The 23,106-nt window shown below is 38.9% G+C and overlaps 1 protein-coding gene across 33 annotated transcripts in view; it reads right to left on the bottom strand.

Annotated features, from left to right (window-relative positions):
* The window catches only part of nrxn1 (neurexin 1), a 1,413,544-nt gene that overhangs the window by 557,980 nt on the left and 832,458 nt on the right, over window positions 1–23,106 (bottom strand). For all 33 annotated transcript variants that reach the window (XM_033025243.1, XM_033025244.1, XM_033025241.1 and 30 more), the window contains 3 exons: window positions 18,566–18,947; window positions 18,047–18,237; window positions 8,915–9,088 (listed from right to left, as the gene is read on the bottom strand). In XM_033025243.1, coding sequence (XP_032881134.1) covers window positions 8,915–9,088; window positions 18,047–18,237; window positions 18,566–18,947 — 747 coding nt within the window. The remainder of the gene's footprint in view (window positions 1–8,914; window positions 9,089–18,046; window positions 18,238–18,565; window positions 18,948–23,106) is intronic.

The raw sequence follows: 23,106 nt of genomic DNA, 5'->3' as shown, positions 1-23,106 counted from the left end.
CAATACTTTTTCCATTTATGGCACTTCTATCCTCTATAACCCATTCTTGTGCCCTCCATAAAATGATCACCATGTGGCCACTTTCTTTTTTTCTAACAAAAGCAATTACAATTGTCAATAGATACAAGTTTCACAAAATTATATTTAAAAATCATTTTTGCAAAATTGTTTGCTTTTCCTTCTGCAGAAGATTGAAGGGTATCCCACAACATGCTTAAATTCAGGTTTTTGGGGGATTGTTGCAAGCTTTGGGATGAAATATCGTCACTTCTCTGGTTTAAAGGCATACGGTGTCATGCAAGAAATCCACCCGATTTCTCCTTTAACAACTTTATTATCAGAAGAATCATCATCTCTTACTATTTGTGGGATCTTGATAAGCGCAATTATTCACAAATTGCTATGACGTGGCCAGAAGATCTTTGACATACCCCATCCAAGCTAGTTGGGCCAGCCTTACTTCTGGAGTGAGGTGACAAAGATTGAACATGTTCCATTAGCTCTGCAGATTAGCTGCGTGCTAGAGGTAAACTTGCTCAGGGTGAGTTCAACATTGCAGTAGGAAAGATTCAGAAAAGTATTTAAGTCAGCATACAATGTACAATAAGCATGTTTCTGTTATTGACTCATTGATTAAGGGCTTGGTGTGCATAATGTCGTACAGCACAATTAGGATGGAGAAGATTTTTCATGAGCAACCAAATTCCACAAATTAAGTTACAAAGAGGTCAAAGAAGCCACGTATGGTGATTATTGCTGCTCCCTGCATTTCAACTGAAGTTGTCATGTAATGCAGTTCATATTCACTGTGCCTCCAGAAGGATGGCACCCCCAATGGGATTCTGAGAGCAGTTCTTCAGTCCCTTTGAAGAAACAGTGGGGGATGATTCTGATGATGGTTTTATCCTGTGGCAGACATTAGGAAGAGTTCCCTGTGGTTTTCACAATGGGATATTTCTCATTCTGTGTAGATGATTAATAACAGTATCTCAGGTTTCCTGGAACGCTCTCCCCTTCCTAGGTGTGGGTGATAAGGTTATACATTATACAGTGCATTTGGGACCAATCCTGAGAACTTTGGCAACAATGCTGTCTGCTCCTACAGTCTAAAGCTACCAAGATAGGAAAGCAGCCAGTGTGTGTTGCCTGCTGATTGTTCGTTACCAGTATGTGGTTGAATCAGACCTCGTACATTATGCATCAAGGAATATCAAACTTTAAAATATAAACAATTTAAATGTGAAAAGAATGATGTCAATGTACACTTAAGATGTGATTTGATGGAAGTTGATGAATCCATAACATTGGTTAAGGAGTGTAGAAAGAAATTGATACAATGAAGAGAGATCACTGATCCATGGAAACCCTGGAATTAGTGGTGAGTTATCATTTGTTATACAAACTGCATAATTAATGATTAATGACTAAAAGGTAAGAATTAATATTTGATCAGGCATTATGGGGAGAAGGCAGGAGAATGGGGCTAGGAGGGAAAGATGGATTAGTCAAGAATGAATGGCAGAGTAGACTTGATGAGATTCCACAGGGTTGTGCTTTGATGGCAACCTTGCCTACAGTGTGTCTGTTTGTACAGTTTTTCATCTTTTTTTGTTATTTTTAGCGTAAGAAGTATGTGTTAATGTTCTCTTGTTAGTTTTATGTGGGGGGAGGATGGGAGGTTCGGGGGAAACTTTTTTTCAGCATCTTACCTTGCCGGAGATGTGATTGTTTTCCGGATCGTATCTCCGGTCGCTCTGTGGCCTAACATCGTGGAGCTGGAGGCCTTGCTCGGGACTGACTTTGAGCCCCACCGCAGGGCGTGGACTTACCATTGGAGCCGATTCCTTGCCTGGGATCGACGCTCCAACCGCAGCCTGCGAACTTTAACATCAAGGAGCTCGCAGTCTCGGGTTGACGTTGGGAAGCTCCAAAAGCCGTACGACATTCGACTAGCTCCGACCCGAGGTTGATCGCCCGGTGCGGGGGTGCTGAGATTTCCCCCCCCCCCTCCCAATGCAGGAGCTTGATCACTCCGACGAGGAGGCCCACCGCCGCTACGGGAGTAAGATCATCCCTTCAACGGAAGGTTAGAGGCCCCCGACCGCTGGAGGCCAAAGAAGGGAGAGATTGAACTTTTTTTCACCTTCCATCACAGTGAGGAATGCAGAGGAGTCATTGTGGTGGATGTTCATGTTAAATTGTGTTTTGTGTGTTCTACTGCTTTTTATTGGTATGACTGTATGACAAATTAAATTCCTCGTATGTTGCAAAACATACTTGGCGAATAAAGTATGATTATGATTATGTGCCAAATGGCCTAATTCTGCTCCTATCACTTATGAACATGAGCTGAATCATGTGATAGCACCTGGTTCAAATCTATGGGAAGATTGGATGAGAAGGGAATTGTTCCTGATCCCACACAACATTGCATTGAAAGGGCGATGGTTGGAGCTTAGGCAGTACAATGAGGAAGCTCTACAAAAGCCATGGGCCAGTGTGCACCAGTTCTACAGGTTGCCATTGATTCAGAGAGTTTAAAATAATATATTATAATGAAAATGTATATTTGAAAAAACAACAAACTATAAAGACAAGACATGAGTTTGAGCAACATTGACTTTCAGAAACACTGTGCTCCACTGATGGACTTCATGGAGAATCCAATGGTGGAGCAAGGTGATAGACTTGGCCTCCAATTATCCTGGGTGGTTTGTTCTCTTCATTTCATAACACATGCACTGTTGTCCAGGACTTTTTTTTTGTTTCTCCGTCTGAACTTTAATCAGAATTATCATCTGCATCCAGCATAATCCTGCTCAATATCTATTTGACAGAAGAACCAATCTAATATAAGCCACAAAGTCGCAACTGGAAAAAAACCCTCTGCTTTCAAGAATGGTTCAATGGATGAAAAGGATATTGCTTCCAGATACAATGAATAGATGAAGAAGACATACTTTGTGTACATCAGATTTGACACTTTCAGACCATACATTTGAATAACAAAGCTCTTGAGGAAAAGGTAAACAAAGTTGTGCAGGTATCTTTGACGGGTATTCAATTAGTATCTGTGAAATTTACATTATACGCTCCGTATCATTTCAGACAATTGAGTCTGGAAATTTGACAGGGCATCTTTATCATCAGTTAGTGTTTGCCGTCTGGTCTGTTGTTAGGCCTCTCCCAGTACAATATATTCTTATCAGGTCAGAGCTCAACTAACTAAATTACCTACTTTTGTCAGTCCATTAGTAGCCCCCAAACTTCCTGCCAGCCACAATCCATTCCTCCCTCCTGTAATTCCCATCAATGAAGGGGCTGGGTATAATTTCATTCACCCACCTCACCTGATGTGTTGTCAGTATCGATCGTGAACCTGATCCCAACACCAAATGCTGCTCTTCTAATGCATCCATCAACCAATACCAAGAATCAAACATGGCTGCAAGACTTTGTATGTCTCCTTCCATTTACACCTCCTCCTGACAGATTAGTTGCAACGAACAAGCCATCAGCATCCCCTCCAATTCAATATCAAACCATGCCATCCATCTTGTCTTTGTGTCCACCCTTCACAGACATTAACTTAGTTCTTCCCTTTTGATTCAAAATGTAACCATGCTGCCTTTCTAAAATACTTTCTAGTTCTGAAGCAGGTAATTGGCCTGAAACCGTATCTCTATTTTCCTCTCCACATATGCTGCTTGATCTGATTAGTTATTTCCAGCATTCATTGTTTGTATTTCAGATGTTTAACTTCTGTAGATTGTTATTAGTTTTCTGATTAAGTGTGGCTCTCTTGCTTCTGGAAATCTCACCAAGTATTTAGGTCACTTGCCTCCTATTCTCTCAAGCACCCTTGCCTCCCCCTCTCTGAGCATATCCACCATCAGACTTCATTAACCTATGAAACCTGTCCTCTCAGGTTGTGGGTTGAACATTTTCAGCCCCACAAAGATCTTTCTGCATTAAATATGAAGTATTTAAACTTAGCTCACTGCAAAAGTTTTTAACCATAGAATGGAAGTCAATATTTGGAGAACTGAACTGAATAGCACACTGATCAATGAACTATGTTGATGGATAAGTGAGAAAATAAATAATCTCACAAGCATTTTGCACCTTCCTCATATTCATGGAGAAAACATGACCACATGGGATCATTGAAAGGAGAATTCACATTGCACATAAATGTAACCCTTCTAGAAGAATCAGCATAATCTGTAATCTTCAAACTGTGACATGATGTATGAAAGACAATATCTTACACATTTACCCAAACTGTTAAATTGCACATAAACAGTAAAAATTATTCTAAACACATAACTATTAATTTTTACTTGATGATACACTTCATAAACATGACTTTACCTAAATATCACTAGACATTTTTCATTTGCTATTTAAAGTTAAATAAAAGGCAATAAAGAATGCATTTCTACACCCAGCCAAATATTACATTTTCAGATTTTCTCTCAGTCTTGGATCTCTGTTAAAATGTTTAGATCTGTTTGTGTTCAAGCAATGTAGGAATTATCATTGTAAGCCTTATGTTCATCTGTGCATACTATTCGGCAGTGACTTCAAAGCAATTGCAGAGTAAACAAGTTTTTAGATTTAAATCCGTTAAAGATTGGGTGGAGAATTGGCAGATGGAATTTAATCTCAGTCAGGTGTTGCGCTCTGAGAGGTTGAATACAAAGGAAAAGTATACAGACTCATAACAGCATTGATGAGCAGAGGGATCTTGGGGTCGAAGTACATAGCTCCCTGAAAATACGTCAATAAAGAAGGCATATGGTTTGATTGCTTTCATCGGTCAAGCATTGAGAGTCAGGAAGTTATGGTGCAGTTTCATAAAATTGGAGTGTAGTATTATGAAGTATTATGTGCAGTTTTGGTCACCCCATTACAGGATGGATATGGAGGCTTTGGAGAGGGTACAGATGTGGTTCACAAGATTTCTGCAGAACTCCACTGGTCACTGACCTCCACCAGAGTAACATCCTTTCATCTCACACGTGTCTTCTGTGAGTAAACCAGCTTTGAATTAAACAACCGAGTCACTGTGGATATGGTCTGTATGGAATGCTTGTCGAATGTTACCATGGAGGCAAATATGCCTGGAGGCCTTTGTTATGTTTAGTTTAGTTTTGTTTAGAGATATAGTGCAGTAAAGGCCCTTCGGCCCACCGAGTCCGCTCCGACCAGAGATCCCCGCAAACTTACACTATCCTACACACACTAGGGACAATTTACAATTATACCAAGCTGATTAACCTACAAACCTGTATGTCTTTGGAGGGTGGGAGGAAATCGGAGATCCCAGAGACAACCCACGCAGGTCACAGGGAGAACGTACAAACTCCGTACAGACAAGCACCCGTAGTCAGGATCTAACTCGGGTCTCTGGCATTGTAAGGCAGCAACTCTGGCACTACTTACCCGAGGCATTGCAAGTCGAGATGAAATCGAGGCAGGTGGTGGTTTGTGTGGTTTGTGTGATGAAGACACCAGCAACGTGCCAGAGATTCAAGTGAGTCAGGAAGCAGAAATTTGTGGATTTGCTATTACTAAAGAGAAGGTGCTTGGGAAGCTGAAAGGTCTGAAGGAGGATAAGTCACCTGGACCAGATGGACTACACTTCAGGGTTTTGAAAGATGTAGCTTCAGGCATTGTGGACTCAATAGTGGTGATCTTTCAACAATCACTAGAGTCAGGAGTGACCGAGAAGACCGGAAAATTGCAAATGTTACTCCGCTGTTCGAGAAAGAAGCGAGAAGCTGAAGAGTGGAAACTATAGGCCAGTTTGCCTGACTTCAATGATTCATAATATTTTATAGTCCATTATAAAATGAGGTTTCTGAGTATTGAAGATAGCACATGATAAAATAGATCAAAATCAGCATGGTTTTATTAAGGAGATCTGATGAATCTGTTGGAATTCTTTGAAGGAGTAAATAGCAGGAGAGACAAAAGAGTGTCAATGGATGTTGTTTACAGGGATTTACAGAAGGCTTTTGATAAGATGTCACACTTGATGCTGCTAAAAAAGATGAGAGCCCATGGTAGAGAGAAGATACTAGCATGGATGGACAGTCTGAAGAAGGGTCTCAACCCATTCATTCTCTCCAGAGATGCTGCCTGTCCCGTTGAGTTACTCCAGCATTTTGTATCTAGCATGGATAGACAGTTGGCTGATTGGCAGAAGGCAAACAATGGGGATAAAGGGCGCTTTTTCTGGTTGGCTGACAATGACTAGTGGTGTTACACAGGGCTCCATGTCTGGGCTGCTACTCTTCAAGTTGTATATCAATGATTTGGATGAGGGAATTGAAGGCTTTGTATATGATACAAAGATAGGTGAAGGGGTAGGCAGTGCAGTGAAAGCAGGGATACGGCAGAGGTGCAAAGGGACTTGGGAGTGCAGGATTCCTAAAAGGTTAATTTCTAAGTTGAATCAGCCATAAGGAAGACAAATGCAATGTTAATGTTTATTTTGAGTGGACTAGAATATAAAAACAAGCATGTAATGCCGAGGCTTTATAAGGCACTGGGCAGACTGCATGTGGAGTCTTGTGAGCAGTTTCGAGCCCCATATACGAGGAAGGACGTGCTGACATTGTAGAGGGTCCAGAGGAGGTTTACAAGAATGATCCATGGATGATTAGGTTAATGCATGATAAGTGTTTGATGGCACTGGACCTGTACTCATTGGAGTTCAGAAGGATGAAGTGGGGACCTCAATGAAACTTACCGAATAGTGAAAAGCCTAGATAGAGTATATGTGGAAAGGATGTTTCCACTAGTGGGAGTGTTTATGACTACAGGGCACACCCTCCGAATAAAAGGACGTATCTTTAGAAAGGAGATGAGGAAAATTTTCTTTCGTCAGAGGGTGGTGAATCTGTAGAATTCATTGCCACAGACAGCTGTGGAACCCAAATCATTGGGTATTTTTAAGGAGGAGATTGGCAGATTCGTGATTGGTAAGGGTGTCAGGGTGTGGGGAGATGGCAGGAGAATGGGGTTGAGATGGAAAGATAGATCAGCCAATTGAATGATTGAATGATGAGGTAGACGCAATGGGGCAAATGGCCTAATTCTTCTCCTTGACTTATGAACATATAATTTGTAGTCCTAATGACTGCATTCATCTGGACTTCAAAAACAACAAATTAAACATTGATTATTAAAAGTAAATGAAAATCGCAAATGGTTAAATATTCCTGTCTTCACTGTTTCTGTTGGACATTCCTGTTTCTATACTCGACAGTTTCTTGTTAATTTCTCTGAAAAAGGTAATTTGATATAGAGTCTGACAGCATCATGTGTATTTACATGTTATCTGCCACAACTCTTCAGAGAAGGCTGGATACAGAAATACATTATGAAATTCATGAAGTATAACCTTAGAGAAAAGACCTGGGATTCAGAGAGAATTTAAAAAAAGTGTGCAAGGATGATAAAAGATTTCAACAAAAAAAAAGCCCAACAAAAAGTCACAATATAATGATTTATAAAACCTTAAAAATACATTTGATGAATCAATAAAGTCACAAAGTAAAACATGCAATTTTTAGAATAGTTTAACCTTTGGATTATAATGGATATACATTTATGCAGTTAAGATTATGCATGAAGTGCTGAATTTCTTTGTTGCTGTTTATTGAAATGTAATTCATTTATGCAAACACATTCCCAAGATAATACAATATTTATTGATACTTTAATGGTTATGTTAATTTACGTTTAATCCATGTTAAATAACTAGTCCCAAACATATATTGGTCATATTTAATTAGACAACTTTTATTTCCATCCTGTGCTCTGTTCCTCTCTGGAATCATGTGGATTTAAATTATGCTGTCGGGGCCAGTTGGGGAACACTTTGCTGGTTTGGGACAGCAGTGCAAAGAGGGCATAACTTAGAAGCAACTATGCCATGACATAAATGCATTCATTTAATTCTCGACTCTTGGATAATAAACAAGAGGTCAATGCTGTCTCTGGTTTTTAAACGGTGTAAATGCTGAGAAAAATATAATACTTCACTGGTTTGATCATCATTGCAACTCAAAAGTCTTCTGTCATTACAATTAATCCAACATGTCCTGAATTATTCCGAAATGTTGAGAGGTGACGAAAGGGGTGAATACCATTGGAAATTGAGCCCTAAATGTTGATCTAGAAAATATGGTTTCTTCTCCTTATTCAAATCATAATTAAGCCCTCCCCATCCTAGGATGATGTTGTCAAGTTTATTACACATTAATATAGGAGGAATATACTCATCTTACTTGCAAAGCAACAATATTACTCTATTGTGAATGTTACTTGTATGATCAAGGTTACATAGGTAACACTTGCTTTAAAAAGGTCTTGATCATCACATCAGACTTTAACATTCCTATACAAAGATCAATGAGAACCTAATGCATATATATCATATTTTCTTATTTTACCGCTTATTAGAAATACTAGCCCGTTTATAATAAATGAGCTTACAAATTCATTAAAAGTAGTGAAACAAACTTAATTTAAATGGATTAAATAATATCACTCCCAGTCAGACACTTGGTTTGGTCTGAATACATGGGACAATAACAGAAGGAACATAAAGAGAACAAAGAGAGCAATCTGTCTGGAAACTCAATCCATTAAATCAGTAACACAGTGTTTTAAAATAGTCAGATATTATTCACTAAAAAATAGTAAAAAACTAAACAGAATACTGCAAACAGGAATATGAATTTAGAAAATCACAAGCACTCAAAAGGTTAAACAAAACAGGGTAATATTGAAAAACAAAAGGATGTTGCAAATGATAAGGAGATCATGAAAATCGTGGATGTTTTTTTATGGAATAGTGATGATTCATTTGGTTGTTGAGTGAGTAAATTAGTGATACCTTCACAGTCTCGTTCAATCTGCCCATTGCAATACAAAGCATCAGAAATGAGGTCGGGAAGCCTTCCATTCAGGTCCACTGAAGCCAAACATCCTTGAAATCCCTCTCTTGATGCCACCAGCTTTGGTAATGTTTTGTACATGTCTTTGGCAATCCCTCCAATATACAAGTCCCCTATGGATTACAGAAATACAAGTGCAATTAATACATTAGAATTTACGATTCTATCAGCTTAATCAACAAAATCAGTAATACTTGTGAAGGAAAGGTTAAACTTTCATCGTGGCCTTGCAGCAGAATTTTTTAAACTAATTTTAAACTACACTACTAAACTACAATAATTTTACACTCATTCCATTTTATTTTCTCAAAATTTCCCATCAACTGGCTCGTCATTCCATCACACCATCACACATCGCTTGCAATTTACAGTGGTTTAATAATTTGCCGACCCACTTGTCTTTTAGATGCACCAGGAAACTGTAGTACTCGGGGAAACTCACACAGTCATGGGGAGACTATGCAAACTCCACATTGACAGCACCAGAGGTCAGGATTACACCTCGGTTATCAAAGTTATGACGCAGTGGCTCTAAAAAACATAGCCACTTCTACCCATGCGTGCTGTCTCGTGTTCATGTTATGCTCACAATAGCATCACAACATTTGAAACAAAAATGCTGAGTGAAGATGTTGCTTTTACTTCAAAGTCGTTAATTACCTGACAGCATATATTTGTGGACACTGCTGCTTTAGTGCAGGAAGATCCAGAATAGACAAGATCTTCTCTCTGTGTCGGTTTCAGTAGAAGTGCAGAGAGCAGCAAACACCACTCTAACTTGCATCTGTGGATCTCACTAAATTATTTGACAGCAGGAGCAGAGAGTTCCTTCCCAATACTGGAGAAAATTGTCTCTCCCCAAATTTTCTCAAACTCATTCTTTCCTTTGATGATAAGCAGCATTATGTCGCAGATGTTTTTCAGATGAAGGAGGTGGTGAAAGATAATATTTTAGCCCCTACTGTGATATCATTGTTGCTCTGCTCCTGCTTCATGTTTTCCCAGTTGTGGATGGAGTGTATCTTCACACATGATCATAGAAACATAGAAAATAGGTGCAGGAGGAGGCCATTCAGCCCTTCGAGCCAGCACCACCATTCATTGCTCGATCATCCACAACCAGTAATCCATGCCTGCCCCTTCCCCTTAGATTCCACTAGCCCCAAGAGCTCTATCTAACTCTCTTTTAAATTCATCAAGTGAATTGGCCGCCACTGCCTTTCATGGCAGAGAATTCCACAGATAAGAAGCTTTTCAATTTATTTAGACTGAAAGCGATAACAAAATTGCAGCAAGCCTTGATCACAGAGAGAATCTATCTGTTCTGATGATACTACATGGGTTCCCCAGAAAAAAGATCAACTTCTGCAACTCATGGATTTTCTTTCCCATCCCTGCACAACGTTCTTCTTTATTAGTGCTAACACATGCTAATGTCAAAGCATTGTGCCTTTACCCAACACTTCACTGGAACCAATCAACAGGCAACAACATGTTTACCATGTTGAAGAAAATCTGAGCATGGAAAGGCAGTTATCAACTTTGACTTACTAATAAAACGGGCATGGGAAAAATAATAAACTTACCATTAGGATAACATTGCAGACGTATAACGGTCTGTCACTCTGAGCATCATGCCATATGGAATTAAGCGGGGATACTTAAAGCTGCCACCAATGAAGGCTCAACAGCATGAAACTTTGACGTTTGCAACATACCCTGAGCATCTCATGGATGGAGACATTATCCAATACAAATGCCCGCGCAGAAACAGATGTGCCAAGCTTCTCAGCACTCATCAAACAACACTTCATTGGCCTGGCACATGCACAGGTTAGTTCAGTGTAGTTTAGAGATACAGCGCGGAAACAGGTCCTTCGGCCCACTGAGTCCGCACCGACCAGTGATCCCTGCACACTAATACTTTCCTACATACATTAGGGACGATTTACACTTATACCAAGCCAATTAACCTACACACCTGTGCGTCTTTGGAGTGTGGGAGGAAACCAAAGATCTCGGAGAATACCCATGTGATCATGGGGAGACTCGGTACCGACAGCACCCGTAGTCAAGATCGAACCCGGGTCACCGGCGCTTGCAAGCGCTGTAAGGCAGCAACTCTACCTCTGCGCCACTGTGCCGCCCTGCATTTCCTGCACAATGCATTCCACAGGATAGAAGGTATCCACATCCTCAAAGATATACCACACAGGCAGGTGGCCTGAGCCTAAAGATCAAGGAGGAGCTCACCTTAAGGATGTTGGTGACAGGTATAAGGAGATGCAGGTTTTCATGACTGATTGTGATGATGACAATGCAAATGACAATGTTGGCTGGGGTTTGGGAAGTACCATTATGATACGTCACAGAACGATAGATTGCCCAACATCATAAGGCATTCTCACTACCAATTGTCATTTGTCACAGACTCGCTCTTTCCAGAATAGGCTTGTGTAGGAAATGAAATGCAGTACATGATATGGGCTCATCAAAGTTTGAAAGCTGCATATATATCATCTCCCACAGATGGAGAACAGAAATTACTGTGCCATACACACACACACCCAATTCTAAAGTACTCCTGCAGACACAGAAACGGTGGCTGATTAGAACAGAGGTGATTAGTGAATGCAGTTTTCAAAGCCATTATAAAAAATGAACAAACCTGTTTCCACACAGGGAAAAAAAAGACAAAATGTGAATAACATTTGGAAAAACATTGTGTTGCAGATTGTTCAAAATGCAATAGGTTAAAAGTTAAGGTTTTCAATTCATATAATAGAGGTGCAATGAAAGATCAATAACTTTTGGATGATTAGAAGCTGCTGTGTGATTTTCACTGGGTGAAGTGTTGAATGGTTCATTAATTTTAAACACCTCTAAGAAATGATTGATGGCATTACTCTGCTGAACATAGGGACTATAGCTCTCACACACATTATAGTTTATTGCATTGGGGAAATCATGCGTGTGTAAACGCTATTGTGTAAGGTTGCTGCCCACGCTGGAAGCATCAGCAGATCTTGTATAGGGGTAATTTGAAATATAGTAATAATGTGCTTGAGATGTTCTGAATACCGTGACTGCATTCACCTAACAGCTATGGAGAGGGATAACTACCACTCTTAAAATGTGTGTTGCCTTGGGTGCGCCATCCCTTCACGCGTCCTTTTTGACATAGAAAATTACACTGTCCTTTTCACAGAAGACAATAAATTGGGGAATCCTTTCTATCTGGAATCAGCAGCTCTGATCATAATGATCAGATTTTACCAGTATCATCTCAGTAAGTCTGGGACTTCCTGCATGTATAGCCACTCATGGAAATTTGGGACTTACCAAATGGTCTTGGCTCTGCCTTTAAACTCCATTGCTGTAGAGTCCAATGGCTAAGCTCAGTCTTACGTGGGGAAATTAATGCCAGATGAGACCAGATGCAGTATGCGTGAGACTCCATTGACTTCAAATGGAATTGGATGCAACTATAGCGCACAGTGACATTTTGATCAATTATGTAAGCAGTCATTTTATTATGTGTGATTCATCTTACTTCAATCAAAATATCGCAACTTGCTCTGTATATTACAATATACATTGAGCTACATCTGCATCTGCCAGAGCTTTCTTTTTTATCCGTTTCATTAAATGTCACCCATTCTGTTGGCAGCAAAGGTTCCCAGTGTGGGAAGTGGTTCGTATTCACAAAGCAATAGCAAATGAGCTCTTGCACTGATTTCCATTTTTTTTTCAGATCACCGAAAGAATGGCTGACCATAAATTGAAAATAAATGTTAATGGCCAAATGAAAGATTAAAAATGCTGTAAAAAGTTATTATGTGTAAACTGGTTAATAACAAATAGGCAATGTGTTTTCCATCAAGCTCCTTTTTCGACAGGATGGAATTGAGAAATTGCTCTGCTGTTGAGAAATCGTTCTGCATTTGGATGCATTGAATCTAGAACCAACTTTAATTAAACAAAATCACAGGAAAAAACTGAGATGGTTTTAGATGTAATTTATCTTTAAAATCCCTTGGCTTTTTGGCATATTGCAAACTTCTCCATCCAGATTATGCTAACATTTTGAGTGAAAATTAACAAAAGAACTAAGTTTGAAGAAGGGTCGCAACCCAAAACATCACCCATTCCTTTTTATCTAGATATACTGCCTGTTCCGCTGAGTTGCTCCAGCATTTTGTGTCTATCTTCAGTGTAAACCAGCATCTGCAGTTCTATCTTACACAAAGACTCAATTCTTTATTCCTCATCCAAGTTGATGATAACCCTCATGGAGACGTGGTTTAAAATAAACATACTTGTGGTTTATTTTGACAAAATATGTTTATGGATTAAGAGGGGCAGCTTACTGGTACGCATACTCCATTTGCTAGTTCGGACCAGAAAGCTAATTGATCATGAAAATGGAAAGATTTGGGGACACAACAGACTTATGTCCATGGCACATCCTGGACACCAGCAATGCCTGTAATAATGGCCAGTAATAATTGCTGCCTTGATCAAATGCTTCCCTTTTCCATTGCTTGAATCAAATAATTTGAATACAATTGCTGATGCATTTATTGCTCTATGTGCTTTTCCTTAAATGCTTTTTAATTTCAGTTACATTATTGGTGGCAAATATATTCAACTCAATAAATGAAATATCTATAAATTAATTGTGGATTATCTCAGATTCTGACAAACCGGTTCAAGAAGCATTATCGAAGTGAGTCAACAGATGTTTGTAACCGAGTCAGATGATCCCCATGTTTAGACTACACTATCGGGTTAATTTTCCAAGATCCACCAGTCATTTTTTGTGCATTAATCTTAAATTATTTTCTTTAAAAGTTGATATTTATTGATTTATCTTCTTATTTAGCACGTGATAGTCGAGTTATACTATGTTAGCACCATAGTCAGTTGGAAATCTCCAGGAAAAACAAATCAACCAAAACATCGTATTTATTTACGGCCATTTTCCTTTGCTAGGCATTATATGATTCTAGCAACTAAGAAATCATTGCTTTCCACAAAATGTGGGGGAAGGAACTGTAGATGCTGGTTTAAACAAAAGATAGACACAAAATGCTGGAATAACTCAGCAGGACAGGCAGCGAATGGGTGATGTTTTTCTCAATCAGTTCCCCACATAGAGAGAGCGAATGGGTGACATTTTGGGTCAAAACCCTTCATCAGACCTATTTCCACATAATTATAATAATGAATACTAAGTTACCAATCCAATTCATGAGTTTATTTGTAATATTAATTATCAGTGGAGCATTTGCTCTTAGCATCTGAACAAAGATAAAATAGTGCTGCTGTTTAAAATGTTGGGAACTGCTTGAGAGAAATGCAGAAGAAGAAGAATCCTGTTTCAAGTGTCACAGTGTGCGGAAGGGACAAGAATTCCAATAGCCTTTAGAAAACAAGTGAATTTCATTTCAATTACAGTCAGCCTTTGCCAAGCCTGGAAGGGCTAAAGTCACTGAAGGGTGAGGAATATTTATCTGCAGGTGAATGTTTTCAGCTTACACTTTCGGAAATAGCTATGCAGGAAATGAGAACAACAAAAAAACATTCATTTCAATAGACTTCCAATTTGCTATGGAGGATATTACAGCAGCAGGTTCCTTGATTGAAGGTGACATAATATGCATGTAATTTGCTGTGCAGCAGGTTCTTGTTTAGTAATTTCTTTCAGGTTTAGCAGCTAGATGCAGGAAGATTGCTCCCGATGTTGGGGAAGTCCAGGACAAGGGGTCACAGCTTAAGGATAAGGGGGAAATCCTTTAAAACCGAGATGAGAAGAACTTTTTTCACACAGAGAGTGGTGAATCTCTGGAACTCCCTGCCACAGAGAGTAGTCGAGGCCAGTTCATTGGCTATATTTAAGAGGGAGTTAGATGTGGCCCTTGTGGCTAAGGGGATCAGAGGGTATGGAGAGAAGGCAGGTACGGGATACTGAGTTGGATGATCAGCCATGATCATATTGAATGGCGGTGCAGGCTCGAAGGGCCGAATGGCCTACTCCTGCACCTAATTTCTATGTTTCTATGTTTCTATACCTACAAATATGATTGGTGGCTGCCACCAATCAAGTTTTCATGGCAGATGTTTACTCAATGTGCCCCCATTTTGGCAGGAAACAGACACATGATTTATCTATTCATATGACATTCCCGAACATCTTCTTTACCTACCAAATGCCTTCCAGAAATATATGGCAGGAATGACTAAGCATAATCAATATTGCCAGATTGTGGTCATATTATTGCTGTTATTCTTCGAAGATACAGAGGATTGAGGTAAAATTTTGCTTGTTCAAGAAATGGTCAACTTTCAACCCCTTTCATATAACATATTAAAAAAATAACATTAAACAATCCAAATACATCCCCAAAAACTTTAGTTACACAACACCAAACTAGGTCCTTCAGCCCAACATGACCATGCTGACCATCACGTACCTGTCCATACCAATCCCATTTCCCCCACACTTATATTGCTTAAATGTTGAAAATAATTTTCCACAAATCTCCTCTAATCCTCTCACCCCTGACCATAAAACCTTTATCCCCATGTTATCAACACATTTGCCACAGTGAAAAGTTTCCTCCCATATATATTTTATATCTGTGACCCTCGTGGGTTTTTTAAAATCTTTATTAGGTGCATTCTCAGCTTCCTCTGCTTCAAGTAAAACAAACCCTATCTATCCAATCTCTCCTCATAACTAAAATAATATATCCCAGGCAACATCTTGGTGAATCTCCTCTGCACTCTCTCCAGTGCATTCAAATCATTCATATTGTGTTGCAACCAGAACTGTACACATTAATCCAGCTCGGACCTAACCAATCATTACTCATATATTCTATGTCCTAGCAACTATCTTAAATGCCTTATTCAGTGCCTCACCTATCTAATTTGCCACCTTCAAGGATCCTTAGATCCTTGATCTCATGTTCCCTCTATTCCCCAACATTTCCTCAGGCCAAATATTCATTGTGTATATACTAATCAAATTGCATCATCTCATACTTATCAGCATTAAAGTTTGCCCATTTTACCAACTGAGCAATATCACCCTGTGACTACAATGATCACCACCAACATCACTCATTTTCATGTCAACTACAAACTTATTAATCACATCTCCTTTTCTTCATATCCAATTATCAATATATTTTTAAATAAATAGCAAGTGCTCCAGCCCAAATCCCCTGGCCACAGGCTTCCAATTACAAAATAAACCTTTGCTATTATCCTTTGCTTTTCCAACCAAGCCAATTATCAATTCCAATTTGTTAACTTGCTCCCGGATTCAACAGACTTTATTCTTTGGGAATAGTAATCAATGTGGATTGTAAAGGGGCCTTACTCAAGTCTAAGAGCACTGATTTAGGATTTAGGATTTTTTACCAACAAAACAATGCTCTTGATTAATCTTAACCCCCAAAATTATTTCCATTAACGTCCCTACCGCTTATGTTAGATTCAGAGGCTTGGTTTATTCCTGATGTCCCACGAATAAAGATCTAATCACAAGAAATATAGTTCCTTTCATAACCACCATGGTAAGGAAGAATAATGGAAGTCAACTGGTAGCATGGCGGAAAGTTAGATCTAAAGTACAGGTGAGGTTTTTGCAAGCAGCTGAGTGGAGGTTGCGTTGTGACAACGATGGTGAAAGACTGAAGCATGTGGTCCGAAGCTCAGCCTGGAGTCAAATTTGTTAATATGCAAAGCTCAATTTCAACACATATCACAGGAAAGATGGAACTTGGCAGAGAATGGAGATTGCGAAGGGGGCTAAGGCAATAAAATGTGATCTTCTCATTAAATGAAACAGTCATACACAAAGTAATTAATGAGTGTAGATGCTGCTGCATTGGTATTATGACCAGGTCAGCAATTTTTGACCCCTGATTAACTGTTCTTATCAAGGTCACTTCCAGCTCGCCCTTTTCTGTTCGGGAAATGTCCACCTTAAATGATACCACCTCTCCCTACTCCCCTTCTGTGTTACAACGTTTCGCTTTGATTAAGCATTTAGACAAGTACAAACCATATGTCCACAGCTTGGTATCCCAATTGGAGTGATAATGTGAAGTGTTTTGAAATGTTTATTATGTTTACTGCACTCAATAAACAACAGTTGTCAACATTATTTCTTCTGGCAAGCAGAGATGGTGGAGGGGTGGTGACAGAGTGACTAATACTTCGATTAAACATATGATTCCAGGCTACTTGCCTACTTCCTATGTATACAAGATTAAATATTGTCTTTCTGCTGACTGGATATAGCACCAGCAAAGGTTTTTCGCTGTATTCGGTATACGTGACAATGACCTAAACAAAACTAAACTTGAAGGGGGATTAAAAATATCTGAAAGCAACTTTTCTGAATGCACAGATTGTAAGCAAAGTCCATGTGGCCTGTCACATTCCATAAACAATCCCAACACAGGCTAAAGGGCCTGTCCCAATTTCACAACCTAATTCACAACCTTTTTTACTCGTGGACATTTTTCGTCATGCTAGAAAAAACGCCCCGATCTACTTGATGCCACAAGTACCTACGACTAGCATCACGGCTTGCTACGACCTACCTCCGACCTCCTACAACCATGCTGCGAGTACGAGTCAAGGGCAAACTCTGCACAGGTCGTGAAAGTGGGACAGGCCCTTAACTCACTTTCTTTCATACATTACAACATTCTATTCACAGGCCCTTTATTGATAGCCTTGCATTTTTTTCTCCATCATATCGTTACCATGGATTCTGGGACAACCTCCATAAACTCAAGACAATTTCTTTACGCCCGAATCCAACTTTGGTGTGTAAAGTTTCAGATCTCACTCATGCTAATTTTGACTTTGTAAATTCCACTTGCAACAATAAATTGAATAGTATTTAATCAAATAAAGGAGTGATTATTCTGAAGAAAAATTGTAAATCTGAGTAACTATTGCAGATTAAATTAGAACAATGCAATTAGCATTTCCCTCAAGAAATCAAAACAAAAATTACTTTGTAATGGAAAGAAGGAAATCTTTACCTTTGAGATCCAGATTTCTGGCTCCAACTGTATTTTGAGTGATGAGCTTGGAGTTGATCTTCACAGTGTGCAAGTTGTTTGTGTCCCTTGAAATTAGCACATTATGCCACTTATTGTCATTCAGCAGTTTGTCAGAGTTCCCCTTAATGAGGGATGGACCAGTGCCTAAATCAAATACATAGTGTAAGTACCTGTGGGGAAGGAAAAAATAAACAAGTTAGTGTTCCACTCATTAATACTGGAAGAGTATACATTCATTTTAGTATTGTGACCCAGTTAAATATCCTTTTCAAAAACAAACTAAAAAACAGTATTCTTTCTGATCTATATTGTCATCAAGATTTTACACATAGGACACTTTTGTTTTACATACCACATGCAGGAACAATGTTGGCACAGATTTAAAGTATGCTGAATTTTAGTTTTAGAGAACATAATTAAAGATATGTGTAAAACATTCAAGCATAGTTACCAAAAATACTCGGAAACAATAAAAAAAATTCAAATGCTGCATCATACCCTTTAACAAGTTCTATTACAATGAAGTCATTGCCGTCTCCACTATTGAAGAGTATCAGGCCATCTGCTGACGTAGTCTTGAATTGGAAGAACAGATGCATGGAGGTGTAGGCTTGCAATGTGGACAGTGCAACATAGCTGGATTTCGTCTTGAAGGTCACAGGATCAGCAATGATACTTTTTAAACCAAATCTCGCATTGAGTTCGCAGTAGTCAATATCACCATTTTTGCACAGGTCTATATAAGGCATCCCATTAAACATTAGACTCTGTAAGTGGCCGATGAAATTTGAAGGGACATTTGACATGTATCTCCTTTCTGTCACTATGCCCGTTTCAATATTGTGAAACTCCAGCCTAGTGTGATCTCCTGTCATTTGATCTAAGATAAAAAGAATAAAATATAAAGTATACTATTGCTAATAGTAAATAATTGCCTTTATAATAAACATGTTAAAAATATAATGAACACCATTTTGTGAATATTCAATCCTCTTCATATTATTCTAACCATTTGTCCCCTTCTTATTTCATTCCATTGGGTTTTCACATATCTTTTCCTCATATTTGGTTTATTTTATAGATGTTCATGCATTAATAATATTTCTACATTAACAAAATGGAAGCAGGTTTTCCCATATTTCAGGCCAGCCATGGTGGCGATAATGTAGAGTTGTTGCCTTACAGCGCTTGCAGCGCCGAAGACCCGGGTTCAATCCCAACTACGGGTGCTGTCTGTACGGTGTTTGTACGTTCTCCCCGTGACCGTGTGGGTTTTCTCCGAAATCTTTGGTTTTCTCCCACACTCCAAAGACGTACAGGTTTCTAGCTTAATTGGCTTGGGTTTGTATATTTGGTATGTGTAAATTATACTTAGTGTGTGTAGGCTTGTGCTAATGTGCATGGATCACTGGTCAGTGCAGACTCGGTGGGCCAAAGGGCCCGTTTCCACGCTGTATCTCTAAACTAAATGCTCTTTTTTATTTTTCATGTAAGATATGGCATTGTCCAGTAGGTGGTGGTATGTATATACATTTGCAGCAGACCATGGAAAAACATTTCTAACATTGTTCCACAGCATATGAAAAATACACTTATTTTTCACCATTATATCTAACAGTGTAAGTGTTTGATCATTCATTCGTCAAGTGTTTATTATAACATTCCTGACACAGATGGGAACAATAGATTCAATACTCATTGTATTATCTTATTCTTTTCACATTATGTTTCATTCCGCTGAAAAGATCACAATCCAATTCATTGAACCAACAAAATATTATTGACTGTAATTGAGAAGTAAATAACAAAGTCATACAGAATAAAGGATTCCATGAGTCAGCAACATTTCTTTTGAACTTTAACCTGATGTAAAAGCAATAGATGTGTGCTACCGAATGTACCAACAATCAAATTGGGAATGATTGATTGTTCTGCTTTAATACTGCATCAATTTGCTATCAATCTGAAATGAAAACTGATCTTCATTGTGGTGAGCACCATAATTTGCTTTATTTTTAATACATATACCTGCCTATGCCGAGAAATGTTAAGGTTGTTTTGTTGTGACAAGGTGTAGATAAACAGTGAGAGAGAATGAGTGTTATGCATTTTCAAACAACACCATATCAGATTTTTGTGTAGCTGTTAGTTTTAAATCAGGATTTAATCTTTTGATCAATTTAGAAACAAAAGTTAAACACTCTGATCTCACTACTATCTATTTCGATGGGGGTGAAAAAGATGTGACAGAAAAACAGGGAACCATAATGGATTCTGGCTAAATGGTGAGACTTGTTGAACACTGAACTTATCTGTGCAGAACAAACGGAACCTTCAGTCACACAGAACCTCCAGTGAACACGTATTAAGATTCCTTCTTTCATTGAATGTTATTTAAATCTCTGAAGAACACATTGAACTACATATATGTGAATGCCTCCAAATTTTAGCCCCAATGGCAACTGTCTGATACGAATGCAATTGAGTGAATATGAAAATTTGATGCAGCTTTAGATCTTCATCACATTGGAATGAACACTTTTGTTCATCCCTGGCTTGTGAATGGTTGCAGAAGGATACATTTAAGAGGAGGAAGAATTTAATAATAATAGTCACAATGTGGAACTAGAGTTGTTACTGTCGGGAGGGGAAGAGAAATCCAAACAAGAAGAGTATTTTGTTTAAAGTTACATGTCGGGTTCCCCTGAATGTTTGACCTACAACATTTATGGACTCGGCTCCTGAAAGTGAAAAGATCATCAAAAGAATTCCTATTTAAATTCATGCAACCGAAATGAATAGATCAGCAATGTTCAGATCTTGCTGTGCAATAGAAATTGGCTGAACATTCAGTTGACAGATTACAAGAGATTCATTGACAGACCCCACACCTCTTTGTGCATTACAGCACAAATGTATGAAGAATACTGGAGGTCAGATGCCAGTATCCCCTTCTCCCCCCTGTTCTGACCAACCTATTTTGCTTCTAGACTCACAGCAGAATTCTGGTGAATTTGCTGATTAAGATAAGTTGCGATACATTTCAGATATATTTCATATCTGATCCTTCGGTTTACACTTTAAATACGTGGCTTCGTTTGTCTTGTTTTGTTTATGGTCTTGTTTATTCGAATGGATCACAAACTTCAGTGTAAAAATAAGTGAGTATGAAATATTTTTTGCTTTTTGTTTAATTTACTTTATATTTATATTTTAATTACTTACAGTAGTAATGTAACTAAATTATTTTATTGTAAAGATGGTGGGCAATACAAATGATTAGATGGGGATCAGAGGATTTCCTATTGAGATCTCGCTGTCACTCCTGGACTGCTCTCCCTTATTGGACGCTGCAGATGCAAAGCCTCAAGGTTGCTAGGAGTCATGCAGCTACCAAAGGCATGTGAGACTATTGCAGTGTACTTGAGTGTGAGATTGTCTCATGCACAATTTGGCCCATTGGTTTTACCCACTAATTCTTCAATTTTTCAGTCAAAAAAAACATACAAGTATCACCAAACGTCATTGATCGGCATTACAAGAGTAAACTAGATTACAAATGCAGCTGCTGATGTACTGACGCAGAAACTTCTTCCAAAATATTGGTGACTTTTATACATATGCCATTACTAGTGTGCAAATCATACACACATATATGGTGTAATATGCTGAGGGCAGTGAGTCACAGTGCACTACTGGATAATTGTTCCAATCTAAATCAAGCCCCAAAGAGGTCATACTTGGGAAAATGGTGAAATAAATAACCAATCTCCTTGTGAGTTAACTGTTATAGCTACACTCACCATCAAGTACTACCATGAAATGCACCTTTTGCTCCAGTCCTCAACCTACTTTTGGCCAGTCTGGTCATCATTGGTGCTGCTCCCGCTGGCTTCAAAATGGATTGAAGCATGAGGAATCAATGCAGAGAGTAATACCGTACTGGTTTGAGGAGACTGAGTATAACTTCAGTATTACCTTAATGGAACGTGTTCAAGACCACTTCATCCAGCCTGAACATGTATGCCCCACTCGTCCCCATTTTCATCATTAAATACGTCAAAGACTGTCTCATACCAAAGACAATTAATAATATATCCTAACCAGAAATATTGGATGAATAGGGAGATTCATTCTCTGCTAAAAATCCAGATCCAGGACTTTCCAGATAGATTAACCTATACTGTACAAGAAGGCAAGTGTGATCTCCATAAGGTTATCATATCTGCAATAAAGAGTATTACAGACAAACTTGAGGCTCAATTCAATTGTGCATTCCAGGTAACTGTGTCAGATCCTGAATACTATGCCGGGCTAGAAGTCAAAACCAGGGCCGATCTCTGGCAACGTCATTTACACTTGTTTTGAGGAGGCAAACAAAGTCCCAGCAAGGCGTGCCTGCATCCTCAGTTGGTTCTCCTACATCTAAGTGGCTGCTTTCATGAGGGTATAAACTCAGAATTCTCAGTCCCTGGATGGGATCTGAAATTGTACACCGATCAACTGACCAGTCTTCACCAACATTTTCAGTCTCCATTGTCCCCAGCTGCTTCAAGCAAACCTCCATCATTCCAATCCTGAAAAAAGTATAGTGATCCATCTCACTGAGTACCAACCAGAAACTCTGACATTGACCATAATAACATTCTTTGAAAGACTGATAATAACCCATATCAATACCAGTCTCTTGGACAATCTAAGCCCTTTGCAATTTGTCTACAGAAAAATTATGTCTGTAGAGGGCACCATCACCCTTCAACTACATTCATCTCTGGATAACCTTGACAGTAAGAATACCTATTGCCGGGATGATATTAATTGATGTAACTCAACCTTTAACACCATAATACCAAATAATATCAACTCTAAATTCCTGGACATTTAACTCAGGGCCTCCATGTGCAGATTGATTCTTAAAAGGCAGAATTCAATCTATTAAGGGGCTGTTCCACTTGGGCGACCTAATTGGCGAGTCTAGAAGAGTTTGAACAAATGACATATAGAAGACCTCCTTCGACTACGCTGAAGACCAGCTTCGA

Source organism: Amblyraja radiata, chromosome 8, assembly GCF_010909765.2.
Source record: "Amblyraja radiata isolate CabotCenter1 chromosome 8, sAmbRad1.1.pri, whole genome shotgun sequence".
Classification (NCBI taxonomy): Eukaryota; Metazoa; Chordata; class Chondrichthyes; order Rajiformes; family Rajidae; genus Amblyraja; species Amblyraja radiata.
The sequence above is the reverse complement of the archived record's forward strand: the minus strand, read 5'-3'. Positions and strand labels throughout refer to the sequence as shown.